At 41.4% G+C, this 14438-nt stretch overlaps 1 protein-coding gene across 7 annotated transcripts; it reads left to right on the forward strand.

Moving 5' to 3' along the window:
* The first annotated feature begins 52 nt into the window (after positions 1 to 52).
* On the forward strand, positions 53 to 12134 carry PTTG1 (PTTG1 regulator of sister chromatid separation, securin). Of its 7 annotated transcripts, XM_039245349.1 has the most exons (7): positions 118 to 164; positions 3179 to 3306; positions 3792 to 3892; positions 4296 to 4480; positions 6164 to 6257; positions 11054 to 11212; positions 12000 to 12134. In XM_039245349.1, exons 3-7 carry the CDS (start codon positions 3802 to 3804, stop codon positions 12074 to 12076), a joined length of 606 nt encoding a protein of 201 aa, XP_039101280.1. In that variant the 5' UTR covers positions 118 to 164; positions 3179 to 3306; positions 3792 to 3801; the 3' UTR covers positions 12077 to 12134. The 7 variants fall into 7 exon arrangements, with proteins under 7 accessions (XP_039101278.1, XP_039101280.1, XP_039101281.1 ...); XM_039245347.1 differs by lacking the exon at positions 3179 to 3306 and having other exon boundaries at positions 53 to 164; XM_039245350.1 differs by lacking the exons at positions 118 to 164; positions 3179 to 3306 and adding an exon at positions 487 to 505.
* Positions 12135 to 14438: the final 2304 nt, after the last annotated feature.

Genomic DNA, 14438 nt, shown 5'->3' on the forward strand with positions numbered 1-14438 from the left:
CAGCCTGCGCACTAACATCTTGGAGAGGGGAGGAGGAAACTCAGGCGCCCACGCGACGTTGTTATCGCGAGATCTCGAGTGCTTTCCCCCCCCCCCCCCCCCCCCCCCCCCCCCGTCGGGACTGTGAAAGGGGGTTAAGTTTCAGCAGTTGTTTCCCTGTTAACGTACGTTTGAATTATTGTTTCTTTTAGAATCGCAGAATCTTAGGACGTTGGGAAAAAAAAAGTCCGGAGGACAGGCAGCAGCTTAAGTTTCTCTACAGAGGTATAAAATGAATGGGAAAGTTCGTGACGTATTAAGAGAAAAAAAACTGTTAAAATTAGTATTAATTAGCCGCGTAGTGTGTGACATGGGGACGTGGTGAAGAAAAAGTGTCTTTATGTCCTCGAATTTAATCATACAGAGTGAAAAAGACACTTAAAATAGTAATTTCAAATAATTTACAGTTGTAAAAAGTCGCTGTGAAAGGAATAGCAGATGCTATGAAAACATAAGGGACTATTAGTTAATTGTGACTTTCTGCACCCAAGTGATCTTGTGTTTTATCATTAGAAAAAAATACTACAAGACAATTTCTGTTTCGGGAAATCAATAGTATCTGATATCTCAGCCCTCCTTTTAAAGTACACATATGAAATGAGATAAAAATACCAAAATAAGCAGTAATTTTGGTAGTAGAATTTCCTGTGTTTTCTTTCTTTGTGCTGTTGTCTTTTTTTCCTCAAAGAAACGTATTGCTTTTATTTTTTTAATTTTTAAGAAACGTTTATTTTTGAGCGAGCGAGAAAGAGAGAGATAATGAGCAGAGGCGGGGCAGAGAGGGGGACACAGTATCTGAAGTAGGCTCCAGGTTCTGAGCTGTCAACACACAGCCCCACAGAAGAGCTGGAACCCACCAATAGCGAGATCATAACCTCAATCGATGTCAAAAGCTTTTCCCACTGAGCCACTCAGGCGCTCCAACATGTATTGCTCTTAAAAGTAAAGGTGAAAATAGTTAACATCCTTGCTTCAATAGAAGCCAATCATAATCTATTTTTTTCCTTATTAAAACTTTGCAGTGCCTAGAGTTTAGAACATAAATACTAATTTTGATTTTATAGGGCAATAGGTGAAGGGATAGAAAAGGTCAGAGAATGGCCTGAAAGTAAGTAGTCTCTGAATCATCTACGTTTTATTTTTATCCTTTTAAACAAATTATTGCAATTTGCTTGGAAGTATGAGGCCTGTTAAAAACCACTAGACACAAGACACATGGCTGGCTCAGTCGGTAGAGCATGCAACTCTTGATACAGGGGTTGTGAGTTTGAGCCTCATTTTGGGTGTAGAGATTTAATTACCATTAAATCTTATGGGGGAAACAAACCCACCAGGCACAAGTCAGGGAGCACATCTCCCAGAGGAATCATAAAATATGCTGGATAAGAGGGAAGGGTATTTTGAAAGGTTTGGGTTCCTTCCGGAGGATTTGGAGGAGCGTGTAGAGAAGCAAGGGTCAGTACTAGATAGGTTACTGTTTGCAAATCACAATTGGAGTTAACTGGGATTGATTAGGATCTAGGTGCTGTTATAAGGTGAGGGTGATTTACTAATTGGGTAACTCCAAAATAGTAGGGAGTCTGGGGTATCGTTGGTGACAAGACACCAATCACTCAGAGGGGGTGGTTTATAGCATTTTACTGCATGACCTTGAGAGACCATGCTTCCTGTTGTAAGGGGAAGACTTACCCTGGGGACATGTAAATCTTGCACCCAAAGACCTTAGGAAGTAAAGAATCCCCACTTTGAAGCTTTAGTGCTGTACAGATTGGTTTCAAAGTGAACACTTTTGTGTGCTGATGATGTAATATGGAGCTGAAACATTTAGAAGGAGGTACAGGGTGAAAATAAGGGATGGAGTAGGAATAAAGAAAAAGAACAGGGAAGGGGCAATAAAGGTATGAATGTGTGTGGTTTTTTTCCTCCTTTTTACCTTCTTTAGTTAGGATCATTTTTCTTGATGCCTAGCCCACTGTCTAGCATTTAACCAACATTCAATAAATATTTATTGAACGAATCAATCCTTCAGTTCTGGTCCTGAAATGTCAGGGGAAAAGGGCCAATGAACTGACATATATTGAGAACCGCATCTGTGCCAGGTATAGTGTGAAAACTTTTGAAAATAACATAGCCTCAACTACTCTCTCCCAACTTACTGCCAAGTTAGAATGTATCTAGTGACCTGTGGGGAGTAGGGATTGGATGACACTGGTCAGCTTTGGTCTTTTGAATTCTTTCCTTTACCTTGTATGTGTTCAATCTGTTTCCATTTACTTATAGAAATAGGAAAAGGTCATTAATTTTCCAAGCATAACTTCTCTCCGTAATTTGGAAATTAAAATTCCTTTTCTGTATTTTTATTATTCCCCAGAACTTTTTCTCATCTTTCTGCCCTCCCCCCACCAGGCCTTTCTAGGCAGCTTTGATGAATGTATTGTTGAGATGTTAGAGATTTAAAATGAATTCTAGTAACAGATAGAATTATCTAGTAAAAGTCTGAATTATGTACTCCTTAGGATCATCATTTTGTTCATAAGCCAGGTTCCTGACGCTGCATCCTAGCCTGAAACGTTGAGGGTTGTTCTGCGATTAGGGAATAATCAGTCCATTCTTCATCACAAACCTAAAGGAATGACACAAACATTGCTGTTTGATCTGTATTTACATTGTTTCTTAATTTTTAATTCTGCTCTGCAGTTGTTCTTTAGAGGGAATAAGTTGTTTTTCCACTCGACTATGGGTTTTTTTTTCATATATCTAGTTGAAATACAAGTGTATGTATCCATAGTTCCTCAGTTATTTTTCTAATGACTGCAATGCCTTTCCGCCAGTGCTGCCTCTTCTTTTATATTTGATCTGGTCAATTTACTCTTTGGACAAATAATTAATTAAAGACTTTAGGAAAGTAGTTCTGTTGGCACTTTGCCTTGAATTTTTGAATCTCACAATCATTTAAAAACTTCCTGGACATCCTAGTGTCTCAGGAAAAAAAACCCAAATCTCTGTATCTTGATATCATGAAAATCATTTACTTCTTGGAATAGAAGACCATATTCACTCCCTTTCTATCTCTGTAAGGAGCAAGTTAAAAACACCTACAAGTAAAGCTGTCAGCCGATTTGATTTTTTTTCTTCCCAGGAAGCAAGCTACTGACTTCCCGTTAAAAGCTTTCCAGAACCGCACCGGGAGTTTAGTTCTTCGCATTGGTTCTTCCTGGGAGCCTCCGCCCCACCCACGGTACCGCCTCCCGGACAACCAATCGGGGCGTGAGTTGTGGTTTAAACACCGGGTCTGGCGCGGCCGCTGCAGGCTGCGTCTTGGAAGAGTTTGGCAGTTGGTCCTCACGTGGGTGAACCAAGAGGTCGCGAGTGTTGGGCCCGCGGGTCCCGCGCGGAAGTGGGTGAGCTGGGGGCCGGGGCTCCGCGAGGTGGTCTGTAGCGCCAAGCTAGGTTGAGCCGCGGCCGGGGACTGCGGGCGCCCTCCTCCAGTCCTCGGCAGTTCGGTTCTGAGGAGTACGGGCACTTGCCAGCCCCAAACCGCCGACTCTTCTGGAATTAAGAGCCTCGGACCCAGGCTTCAAGAGTTAAGAGCATTAAATGCCTGTTGGCTCAAGAACGGGGTTCGCTGTCTCCTTAGTTCTAGTTTTCGCGTGGACGTGCCCAGGGCAGAAAGTTTGGTCTTTGCTACCTACACCTTCGCTTCTCTCATCTTCCGTAACCTCCAGGGTCTAATATGTATTTCGCACCCGCAGCTGATCCAGAATGGCTACCCTGATCTTTGTTGATAAGGAGAATGGAGAACCAGGCACCCGTGTGGTTCCCAAGGATGGGCAGAAGCTGCGGTCCAAGCCTCGTAAGTAGACGGGCAGTAGTCACAGCCACAGGTACTGTGAACCAATTGTGGGCGTGGCTTGGAGTCCGGGAGCGTACTTTGTTGGCACCTGGAGTCAAGTACTGCAGAATGCTACTATTGTGATTTGCTTGTTTTGGGTCTCTCCCCCCCCCCCCCCCCCCCCCCCCCCCGTTTTTTTTTTTAAACTCTTTACATGAAAAAGAGTATCTCAATTAAGTATCTTAAGAGACGATTTAAGAGAGCACAAAACTGAAGTACTGTTAGGCATATGGCCAAGCCACTGTCAAAAATGGGGGTTGAGTCTGGGGATGAGAGTTAGGCCAAGTTTATACTCACAGTCAGCCTTAAACTTGGGCAGGTTTTCCTTGCCTGAATAAACTTATGGTAAGATTTTTTTCTTCAGCAGTCAAAGCTTTAGATGGAAGATCTCAGGTTTCAACACCATGTGTAGGCAAAATGTTTGATGCTCAAGGAGCCTTACCTAAAGTTACCAGAAAGGCTTTAGGAACTGTCAACAGAGCCACAGAAAATTCAGTAAAGACAAACGGACCCCTCAAACAGAAGCAGCCAAACTTCTCTGCCAAAAAGGTAAGTGTTGGCTACAAAGTGGTTGTCTATAAACACTTTAGCACTTTTGACTTTTAAAATGACTATTGGCACCTTACCTTTCTTTCTTGTGAATAGAAGGAAATATATAGGCTACCAAACACCGATTAGCAGGGGAGAATCCTATTCTCTTTGTGGACTTCTCTGTGCCTCAAGATGAGAAGTCTCACAAGCAGCTGGTGAATGTTTTTGCCTCACCTGCTCTTAACTAGAGTCGAAGCAGATTGGTTTGTGGTGGTATCTACTTACAGACACAGAAAGTACTAAGAGGGAGGGAGCTTTGCAGGAGGTCACATAGCAATACAATATGTGCTGCCACCCTCCTCCTGGCCTCCTAGAGCAAGCACCAGGTACTCTACTTTGCTAACATGTTGACCTTTGTGTGTGTGCACAAGTTGCAAGTCCATGCATCCCAGACTAAGTAAACTTTGCTGTGAAAGATAACTTCAGCATGTAGATTAATACTTTATTCGAATAATGGTCTTAATGTATAGTAGGAAGAACACTAATACTTTAGATCAAAATGAAACTTGTAGTGTGCTTTAGGACACGGTGTCTTTTTTATTTTTATTTTTTTTTAATGTTTGTTTATTTTTGAGAGAGAGCAGGGGAGGGGCACAGGGTGAGAGGGAAACAGAATCCCAAGCAAGCTCTGTACTGCTAGCACAGAGCCTGATGTGGGACTTGACCTCACAAACTATGAGATCATGACCTGAGCCGAAATCAAGAGTCAGACGCTTAACCAACTGAGCCACCCAGGTGGCCCCAAGTGTTTTTTTGTTTTTTTGTTTTTTTTTTTTTACAAACTAAGCTGAGCAAGAAATGTTATAGTCAAGTATTGCAAGGCTATGGCAAAAATAATGAGAATGTGACATAGTACTGAAATGTGGGAAACCCTACTTTAAAGTTTTCCTCTAGGGGTGCCTGGGTGGCTCAGTCGGTTAAGTATCTGACTCTTGGTTTTGGCTCAAGTCATGATCTTGGGGCTTCTTGGGTCAGTTCAAGCCCCACATCGGGCTCTGCGCTGGCAGTGTGGCTGTCTCTCAACATCCCCCCCCCCACCCCGTCTCTCTCAAACTTAAAAAAAAATATTTCCTCTAGGCATACACATATGACGTAAGGTTAAATCAAGAATATGTAGGCTTCTGCTTTGACCTATTGTAGACTGCCTATCTGCCAAAGTTAGACTAGGGAATTATCCAGGCTTTTAAAGTCCTTGACTGTCTTTTGCTGGCTCTTACTCCGTGTGTATTTCACTTAACATTAACTAAGCAAATAAATAAGGTGACACTGATGGAAACACAAATGGAAAGCACACTTCCGATAGCCAAACATGACTTCTATGATTAGTTTCCTTTTGCGTGACTCATGCTCATTTTCTGTGTCAGGTTGAGTGATTGAGTTGATTAGCTCTGAATTAACGTTCTATTCTTGGTAACTTAGGCTGAGAGGTACTGATACTTAAATAACAGACTTAATTCTTCAGCTACGCTACTAGAATTGCTGAATTGCATTTGTATGTGATTAATGAGAACTAAGGATTACAGTTGTTTAGAAGTCTGTGAAAGTGGTGAAGCAGTCACATATCTTAAAGACTTATGATCTTTTGTACTAATCTGTTGACAAGGCTTCCACTCTAATTCATATTTTCTTGGGTGGTTTTAGGTAACTGAGAAGACTGTCAAAGCAAAAAGCACTGTTCCAGCCTCGGATGACACCTATCCTGAAATAGAAAAATTCTTTCCCTTCAATCCTTTAGGTACTATTTTTTTGGTATTACAAAGATGCTTGGGTCTTGAGTTTCTCTTAGAATCCAATTCAGCTCTAATTTAATATGAATAGACCTGTGACCCCAAATTGTAATAAGACTGTCTGAATCTGGTCTTTGCACAAATGTATTTGATGGTGGATTTTTTTGTAAGGAATCTCTTAGGCCCGAAGGGGAATTGGTGCAAGGATGTGGAGCACATTGTTCCCGACCTCAAAAACTTCCCACATAAGGGCAATAAGATGTATTCATTAATAGTGAACAAGTCTAAAGTGGACATTATTCCTGGCAAGGCTTTTAGAAAGTGGGCTTTATGTCAAGTTGAACAGTGGTGAAAAAATCTACATAGTCTGTGAAAACATGTGCGTTTCTACTCCTTCAACCTGCTATGTGAATCAAGTATTTTCTGTTATAGAGCTATCTTTTCAAGCTTTGACTTAATCCCATTTGAGGAGAGGCTACTGCATCCAGACTTTGGGTGCAGTGGTTAACAAGATAGGCCCCACCCCGAGGAGCCCATGAGTGGGAGGGAAAGTCAAACCCCAAACAAATCGTCTCACTGTAAGTGACCAAGGAGAAAAACCGGTCCCTTAGTGGGACTGAGTCTCACCTGGAAAAGTGGGGAAGCTTTCTCTGGATATGACAGGAAGTTGAGTTTTAAAGGCTATCTGGGGATAGCCAGGTGAAGAAGGGGAGGGGCAGGGCAAGACCACAGCACAGAGTGTGTGCAGAGATCTGAGGCAGAGCCAAAGGTTGGAGGGGTTCTGGGAAATGAAGACAGAGGGAAGGACAACACAGATGAAACTCGGGGAAGGTCACACAGGACCTTCTAGATTACGGAGCTGGAACTTTCACCCTTTTGTCCAAAGGGCATTTAGTCATCCTGTACATCCAGCTTGTCTTTTGCTTTTATATAATACAGTTCTGTAGTTAGTGTTCTTGAAATTCTGTGAGTTTGTGAGTATAGCTGGAGGGTAAACTTGAAGGATTACTGAGTCTCAAAGGTAGGTGATTAAGTTTTGATGCAGTGTAAATGCTTCCATGCTAATGGTTACCATTCAGCCATTAAAGAAAATAATGAGGTGGGGCACCCGGGTGGGTCAGTCAGTTAAGCATCTGACTTAGGCTCAGGTCATGATCATGGGTTTGAGCCCCGCGTCTGGCTCTGTGCTGACAGCTAGCTCAGAGCCTGGAGCCTGCTTCAGATTCTGTATTTCCCTCTCTCTCTGACCCTCCCCTGCTCACCCTGTGAGCAGTATTTATTTCTCTCTCAGAAATAAATAAAAAACATTTTTTTTTTTTTTATATTTTTATTTATTTCTAGGAGAGAGAGAGACAGCGTGAGCAGGGGAGGGTCAGAGAGAGAGGGAGACACAGACTCTGAAATAGGCTCCAGGCTCCGAGCTGGCAGTCAGCACAGAGCCCGACGCGGGGCTCGAAACCACGAACCGCGAGATCATGACCTAAGCGAAAGTCGGACGCTTAACCGACTAAGCCACCCAGGCGCCCCATAAAAAACATTTTTAAAAAATGATGAGGTACATCAGGGAAATACAAATCAAAACCACACTGAGATACCACCTCACGCCAGTCAGAGTGGCTAAAATGAGCAAATCAGAGAACTCTAGATGCTGGCGAGGATGTGGAGAAACGGGCACCCTCCTACACTGTTGGTGGGAATGTAAACTGGTACAGCCCCTCTGGAAAACAGTGTGGAGGTTCCTCAGGAAACTAACAATAGAACTCCCTTATGACCCAGCAATAGCACTGCTAGGAATTTACCCAAGGGATACAGAAATGCTGAGGCATAGGAGCACATGTACCCCAATGTTCATAGCAGCACTCTCCACAATAGCTAAAACATGGAAAGAGCCTAAGTGTCCATCAACAGACGAATGGATCAAGAAGATGTGGTTTATCTATACAATGGAATACTACATGGCAGTGAGAAACATGAAATCTGGCCATGTGTAGCAACATGGATGGACCTTGAGGGTGTTATGCTGAGCGAAATAAGTCAGGCAGAGAAGGACAAATATCATATGTTTGCACGTAGAGGAGGATTAGGAGGAACTTGACGGAGGAACAAGGGGGAGAAGAAGGGCGGAAATGGGGGAAAGGGAGAGAGGCAAACCATGAGAGACTCTTAAATGCTGACAAAAACTGAGGACTGATGGATGTGGGGGGGAGGGGGGGATGGGCATGGAGGAGGGCACTTTGGGGATGAGCACTGAGTGTTATGTGGAAACTAATTTGACAATAAACTATTTGTAAAAAAAAAAAAAAAATGATGAGGTAGATTTATGCATGTTGATCAAGAAGGATGACTACAATAGGCTGTGTTTGAGGAAAGAGCTGCTAAATTGTCCTCGAAAATAGCATAAATTACCAAACCCACCTCCAGAGGTTGAGGGTGCCTGTTTCCCCTTCAATCTCTAATGGCAAATGTTTAAACACTCTTAGCCTTACCTTATCAAAAAGGCCGTGGGTATCTCATGGTTTTTAATTGGGGTGCATGTCTGTGTAGTGAGCCAATATTTGATTATTGGCCTTCTATAGTATTTTTAACTTCCTGTTTGTATCTCTGTTTTCCTTTGATAATGATGTTCTCAGCAGCTTTTGTGGATAAAAGAAATTAGCTCTATTAGATTGCAGACTTTTTTCCTCTGGAGTCTTGTCTGCTTATGGTTTCCTTTATAATTCAGTGGTTTTAAATTAAGTAGTCCCCTATCACTCAGTTCCTTTTTAACTTCTGGGTTTTAGCAGTCTTGGAAAGAGTAGGGTAATTCCTAGTAATTAGGCTTTAAAGAACTTTCACACTTGAGAACATAATGCTTCTCTCCCATCTTTGTTCTTTTGAGGAAATGCTAACCCCCTTGAAAAAAGGAAAGAATCTAAATTTTATTTTTGTTACTGTCAAGAAAAATCTATTGTACTTTTTTAATTAAAAAGTTTTTTAGGGACACCTGGGTGGCTTAGTTGGTTAAGCATCTGACTTGCTTTTTGGCTTGGGTTATGATCTGGTTGGTCCTGGGATTTGAGTCTCCATGTCCAGCATGGAGTCACCTTGGGATTCTGTCCCTCCCTCTCCCTCTGCCCCTCCCTCACTCGTGCTCTCCCTGCACCCCCCATCCCTATCCCCCCATCCCTGTCCCCCGCTCTGTCCCTCTCTGGCCCCCTCCCCCGTTCCTCTCTGGGCCTCCTCTCTGTCTCTGCCCCCCCTCAAAAAATTACTTTAAAATTAAAAAAAATTTTTTTAATCTCCATGCCCAACATGGGGTCAAACTCATGACCCTGAGATCAAGAGTTGCATGTTCTACGAACTGAGCCAGCCAGGTGCCCTAAGAAAAATCTTTTTAAAATAATTCTAAGAAGTAAGGCATTTGGATTATAAGGAGTGTTAAACACAGTGGTTCTTGATTTTTTTTTTTTTTTTTAAGGTCTTTGACCACTCTTAAAAAAGTTAGTGAAGACCCCAAAGAACTTTTGTGTATTGTTTAAATTTCCTGTATTAGGAATTAAAATTGATTAAAAAAAAAATCCTCAAAAAACCCCCATTATATTAATGTAAGTAACTTTTTTTTAAACATAAAATAACTTTTCTAAAACATCTAGAAGAATGGCATGGTTTTATATTTTTGAAAACTTGCTTAATTTGGCTTAACATACAACACCTATATTCCAAGTTTGCATTCAACCTGTCACATCTCCTGTTTTGATTGAAGTACATGGAAAAAAAATCTGGCCTCCTACAGATATGTAGTTAGGACAAGGAGGAGCATTTAATAGTCTTTTTAGATAAGTGTGGAGAGTTCTTTCATACCACACTAAAACCCAACAAGTGGCAATTTCTGAATGTATGGTTGCAATGTGTAATCTGAAACCCTGTCAGTGAACATTTGTGCTCTAAAAATAAAATCCATTTATTTTATTTTCAATTTAAATTTAAATGCAAAAATAAAAGATACATTTAATCACACATTGATCGTTTAGAAATAATGATTCATGGGGAAATGTAGATCATCCAAACATTGAAGTGTTTCATTATGCAGTGTCAAATATACACTCATTAATGTCACCACTGATCTCATCAGAAAAGTGTAAGTATTAGGAAGTTGTCAAAGCTAATGATTACAGATAAGTTTTCAAAATTCTAGTTTGTTTTTTCCTTGAAGTTGTGGGTTTTATCGTTTGCAACAGATACTATTTTCCTTGAGGTGATGGATTTCTTTGATTCCTCTGAGGAAATGTGCTACAAATATCTAAGTCTGAGTAACCACACTTTGTCTTTCTGTTATTTCAACCAGTGTTCCAGGAAAAAGTCCTCCAGTTTAGCTTGCAAACCAAATAATCACGCAGATTTTTTTTTTCTTTGAGCTCACCGTGGTACTTGAGTATGCAGCAGAAGTGCTTTATGGAGTACTTCTCACTTCATCATACAGATACTAAAAGACATGTTCTTAAGGGTTTAGAGCTGACAAAATTAATACTTCTTACTGCATATGGTAAAGTGAGTGATATGTGAAGCTGCAAGCCAATGATATTGAGGAATATAAGGACTACAAAATACAGTTTATTGTCATTACCTTGATTTGTGGCACAGCAAGCAATTCCATCCATCATTGCTTTTATACCATCATTGCAAATGTCAACACAGTAGTAGAAGGCGTTACTGTTATTAACATATTTTTACTTCGTGGACTCACTAAATGGGTCTCAGATCCCCAGGGGTCCACTGAGCACCCTGAGAACCACTGTTCTGATAAAGTGCTTTGTCTCTGTGGCAGATTTTGAGAGTTTTGACCTGCCTGAAGAGCACCAGATTGCACACCTCCCCTTGAATGGAGTGCCTCTCATGATCCTTGATGAGGAGAGGGAACTTGAAAAGCTGTTACACCTGGGGCCCCCTTCACCTCTGAAGATGCCCTCTCAACCATGGGAGTCTAGTAAGTGAACAAGTGTCTTTCTAGAAGAGCTGCAAATTACTTGTCAGAATACTTTCATTATCGTGGGGGCAGAGTTGTATGGAAGGTTAGCCTACAAGTAATTTCTGTCTTTCAAACTTTAGGGATAGGGTTTCAGAATAATGAAAACTGCTCTCAATTGGTGCTGTTTTTAGTCTCAAATGTCCAGATAAAATAAAGTCATTCTGGAATCTAGACAGTCTTAGATACAGAAAGGAAGATTAAATTTAGTGTATAACTTCTTAGGTTATAACTTGAACTGTAATAAACTTGCTTGGAATGAGAGTTCCAAGTTCCATCCAAAGCTAATCTAGGACCAAGAGCCCTGAGCACAGTAGCATAGAATGGCAAAACTTTACTGACAAGGTTTGAGGCTTCGCTCAAACTGATGATCAAAACCCATCAGTATGTTTTCTATTCGTTCTGATGGGATAACGTATATTATTTTGTAAGTTAATGATATGGTTGGCTCTTACTTGGGTCCTTAAAAACAATAGAGTTTCAGTTATGTCTAAGATATATTTCCTAATGAAGATTAGTTCTGGGATCTTAGCCACATTCAAAGAAGTGTGTATGTGCATGTCTAACTGGGCTGTGTGTGTGTGTGCGTACACACATGCGTGCATGTCTAACTGGGGTGGGGGTAGGGATTCATTAGACAAAGGGGAAAATAAGAATTTAGGAGCAAAACTGACAACTAACATCTTTGTTGAGATGGATGGTGACTAAAGAGTTTGCAGATATTGAATAAGAAATTCCTGTTTTCTAGATCTTTTGCAGTCTCCAAGTGTTCTGTCGACCCTGGATGTTGAATTGCCACCTGTTTGCTATGACTTAGATATTTAAATTTCTTAGCACTCAATTGTTTGTATGTTTTGTATTAATAAAGCAATTCTTTAATAGACTCTTCCTAATATTGTAGTTGGTTTTCTGTGGAATTTACTTAAAACGGTATGAAAATTAGTGGAAGTGTTGGGCAAGGGTCTGTCACCTGACAATAGAAGTACATCTGATTTGAAAAGCTTACCTTAAAACCTTTGGGTTTGTTTTAATAGCTGATTTTAGAAGCTGCAACTGTTCTCCCTGAAACATATACCCCTAAATGTGTACTTTATTGCCTTTCTGTGGCTATTAACTAGTGACAGTTATTAGATCTCTTAATTAGAAGAGCCACTTCCAGCTCATTAAATATCTATTGCTAAGCATTCTTTATTGCTGGTTCTGTTTGGCTTCTAATGACTTTAATACTCACTATTTAGTAATCAGAATTTGAAAGGCTCTAAATCTTGCGAGATCTTCAATTAGGTTCTTTGAAGATTGCAGCAGATAATTTACAGATGGTAATATCCACTCTTCACCTGTAGGAAACTCCGTTTAGTTGCTTACACTATATTGTGATCTGTTTGAAGTGTTTAATAAGTATCATCGTGTTTGTTTATGACCTGATTTTTCAGTTGAGGACCATGAAGCTTAGAAGTTCATTGATAAACTAGAGGCATAAAGAGCTGTTAATTTGATTCCAAATCTGTGATTGGAATCAAAATATCAGAGATTACAAACAATTGCTCATGGATTTTCTTTTTCGGAGGAATGGGAGGGATGATCCAAAAAAAGTGTTGCCCCCATTTAAAATTCCAAAGTTTTACCTACCTTTGGTTTTTGGAGCTTCTCTTGGAAAAGCAGACAGTTGGCCCTTATTTCCAGTACTGAGACTGGCAGCGAAGTGCAGGCTGCCTTTAGGTAGAGTGTGGGCTTTCTGTACTACAGACGCTTGGTGAGATGGCCTGAAGGGAGAACTCAAGTGTTCCTTCTGTCTCTGATCACTTACTTGCCTGGTTCATATAGGCAATTAAATTGATCTTACTTAATACCAACTTATATAGGACACCTTTCCCCTGAAATGTCTATAACCTACATAATCAAGTTAGAATTTGAACCTTTTCTTTTTCATCATTATTGCTGGTATCCTATACAATTTGCTTAAAACTGAAAACTAGTGGGAGTGTTTAACAGACAAAAGTCTGTAATCTGATAATTTTTTTTTTTTAGTTTTTTTTTTTTTTAATGTTTATTTCTAGGAGAGAGAGAGAGAGAGATAGCGTGAGCAGGGGAGGGTCAGAGAGAGAGGGAGTCACAGACTGAAACAGGCTCCAGGCCCTGAGCTGGCAGTCAGCACACAGCCCGATGCAGGGCTCGAACCCACGAACCAGGAGATCATGACCTAAGCGAAAGTCGGACGCTTAACTGACTACGCCACCCAGGCGCCCCAATCTGATCATTGTTTGATTGAAAAAGTTACTGTAGGTGTGCCTGGGTGGCTCAGTTGGTTGAGCATCTGACTTCAGCTCAGGTCATGATCTTATAGTTTGTTGGTTCAAGCCCCATGTCGGGCTCTGTGCTGACAGCTCAGAGCCTGGAGCCTGCTTTGGATTCTGTGTCTCTCTTCCTCTCTCCTTCTGACCCTCCCCCATTCATGCTCTGTCTCTCTCTGTCTCTGTCTCTCTCTCTCTCAAAAATAAACATTAAAAAAATTTAAAAACATGATTAAAACTTGTACTTTTTAAATATAAGTGAATCAATCCGACTCTCTGGAATTAGACTTTTTTATATTTACTTGTTTCTTAATGTTTTTTTTTTTTTAAATGTTTTATTTATTTCTAGGAGAGAGAGAGAGAGACAGCGTGAACAGGGGAGGGTCAGAGAAAGAGGGAGTCACAGACTGAAACAGGCCCCAGGCTCTGAGCTGGCAGTCAGCACAGAGCCCGACGCGGGGCTCGAACCCACGAACCGTGAGATCATGACCTAAGCGAAAGTCGGACGCTTAACCGACTAAGCCACCCAGGTGCCCCATTAATGTTTTTTTTTAATGTTTGTTTTTGAAAAAGCATGAGTAGGGGAGGGGCAGAGAGAGAGGAAGACACAGGATTTCAAGCAGGCTCCAGGCTGTGAGCTGTCAGCACAAAGCCCAATGTGGGGCTCGAACCCATGGACTGCTAGATCATGACCTGAGAGCTGAAGTCGGACACTTAACCAACTGAGCCCCCAAGATGCTCCTAGAAAGACTTTTAAAAGAGCATAAAATAGGGGCGCCTGAGTGGCTTAGTCGGTTAAGCGTCCGACTTTTGCTTAGGTCATGATCTCCCGGTTCATGGGTTCAAGCCCCGCGTCGGGCTCTGTGCTGACTGCCAGCTCAGGGCCTGGAGCCTGT

This window comes from Hyaena hyaena, unplaced genomic scaffold (genome assembly GCF_003009895.1).
Source record: "Hyaena hyaena isolate Hyena2069 unplaced genomic scaffold, ASM300989v1 scaffold_253, whole genome shotgun sequence".
Lineage (NCBI taxonomy): Eukaryota > Metazoa > Chordata > Mammalia > Carnivora > Hyaenidae > Hyaena > Hyaena hyaena.

Excerpts from the sequence above, each read along its gene's own strand:
- PTTG1 (XM_039245347.1), top strand. The coding sequence starts at position 3,802 with ATGGCTACCCTGATCTTTGTTGATAAGGAGAATGGAGAACCAGGCACC. Across the intron at positions 3,893-4,295 it reads GAAGCTGCGGTCCAAGCCTC|CAGTCAAAGCTTTAGATGGA; the intron begins GTAAGTAGACGG and ends TTTTTTCTTCAG. Across the intron at positions 11,213-11,999 it reads CTCTCAACCATGGGAGTCTA|ATCTTTTGCAGTCTCCAAGT; the intron begins GTAAGTGAACAA and ends CCTGTTTTCTAG.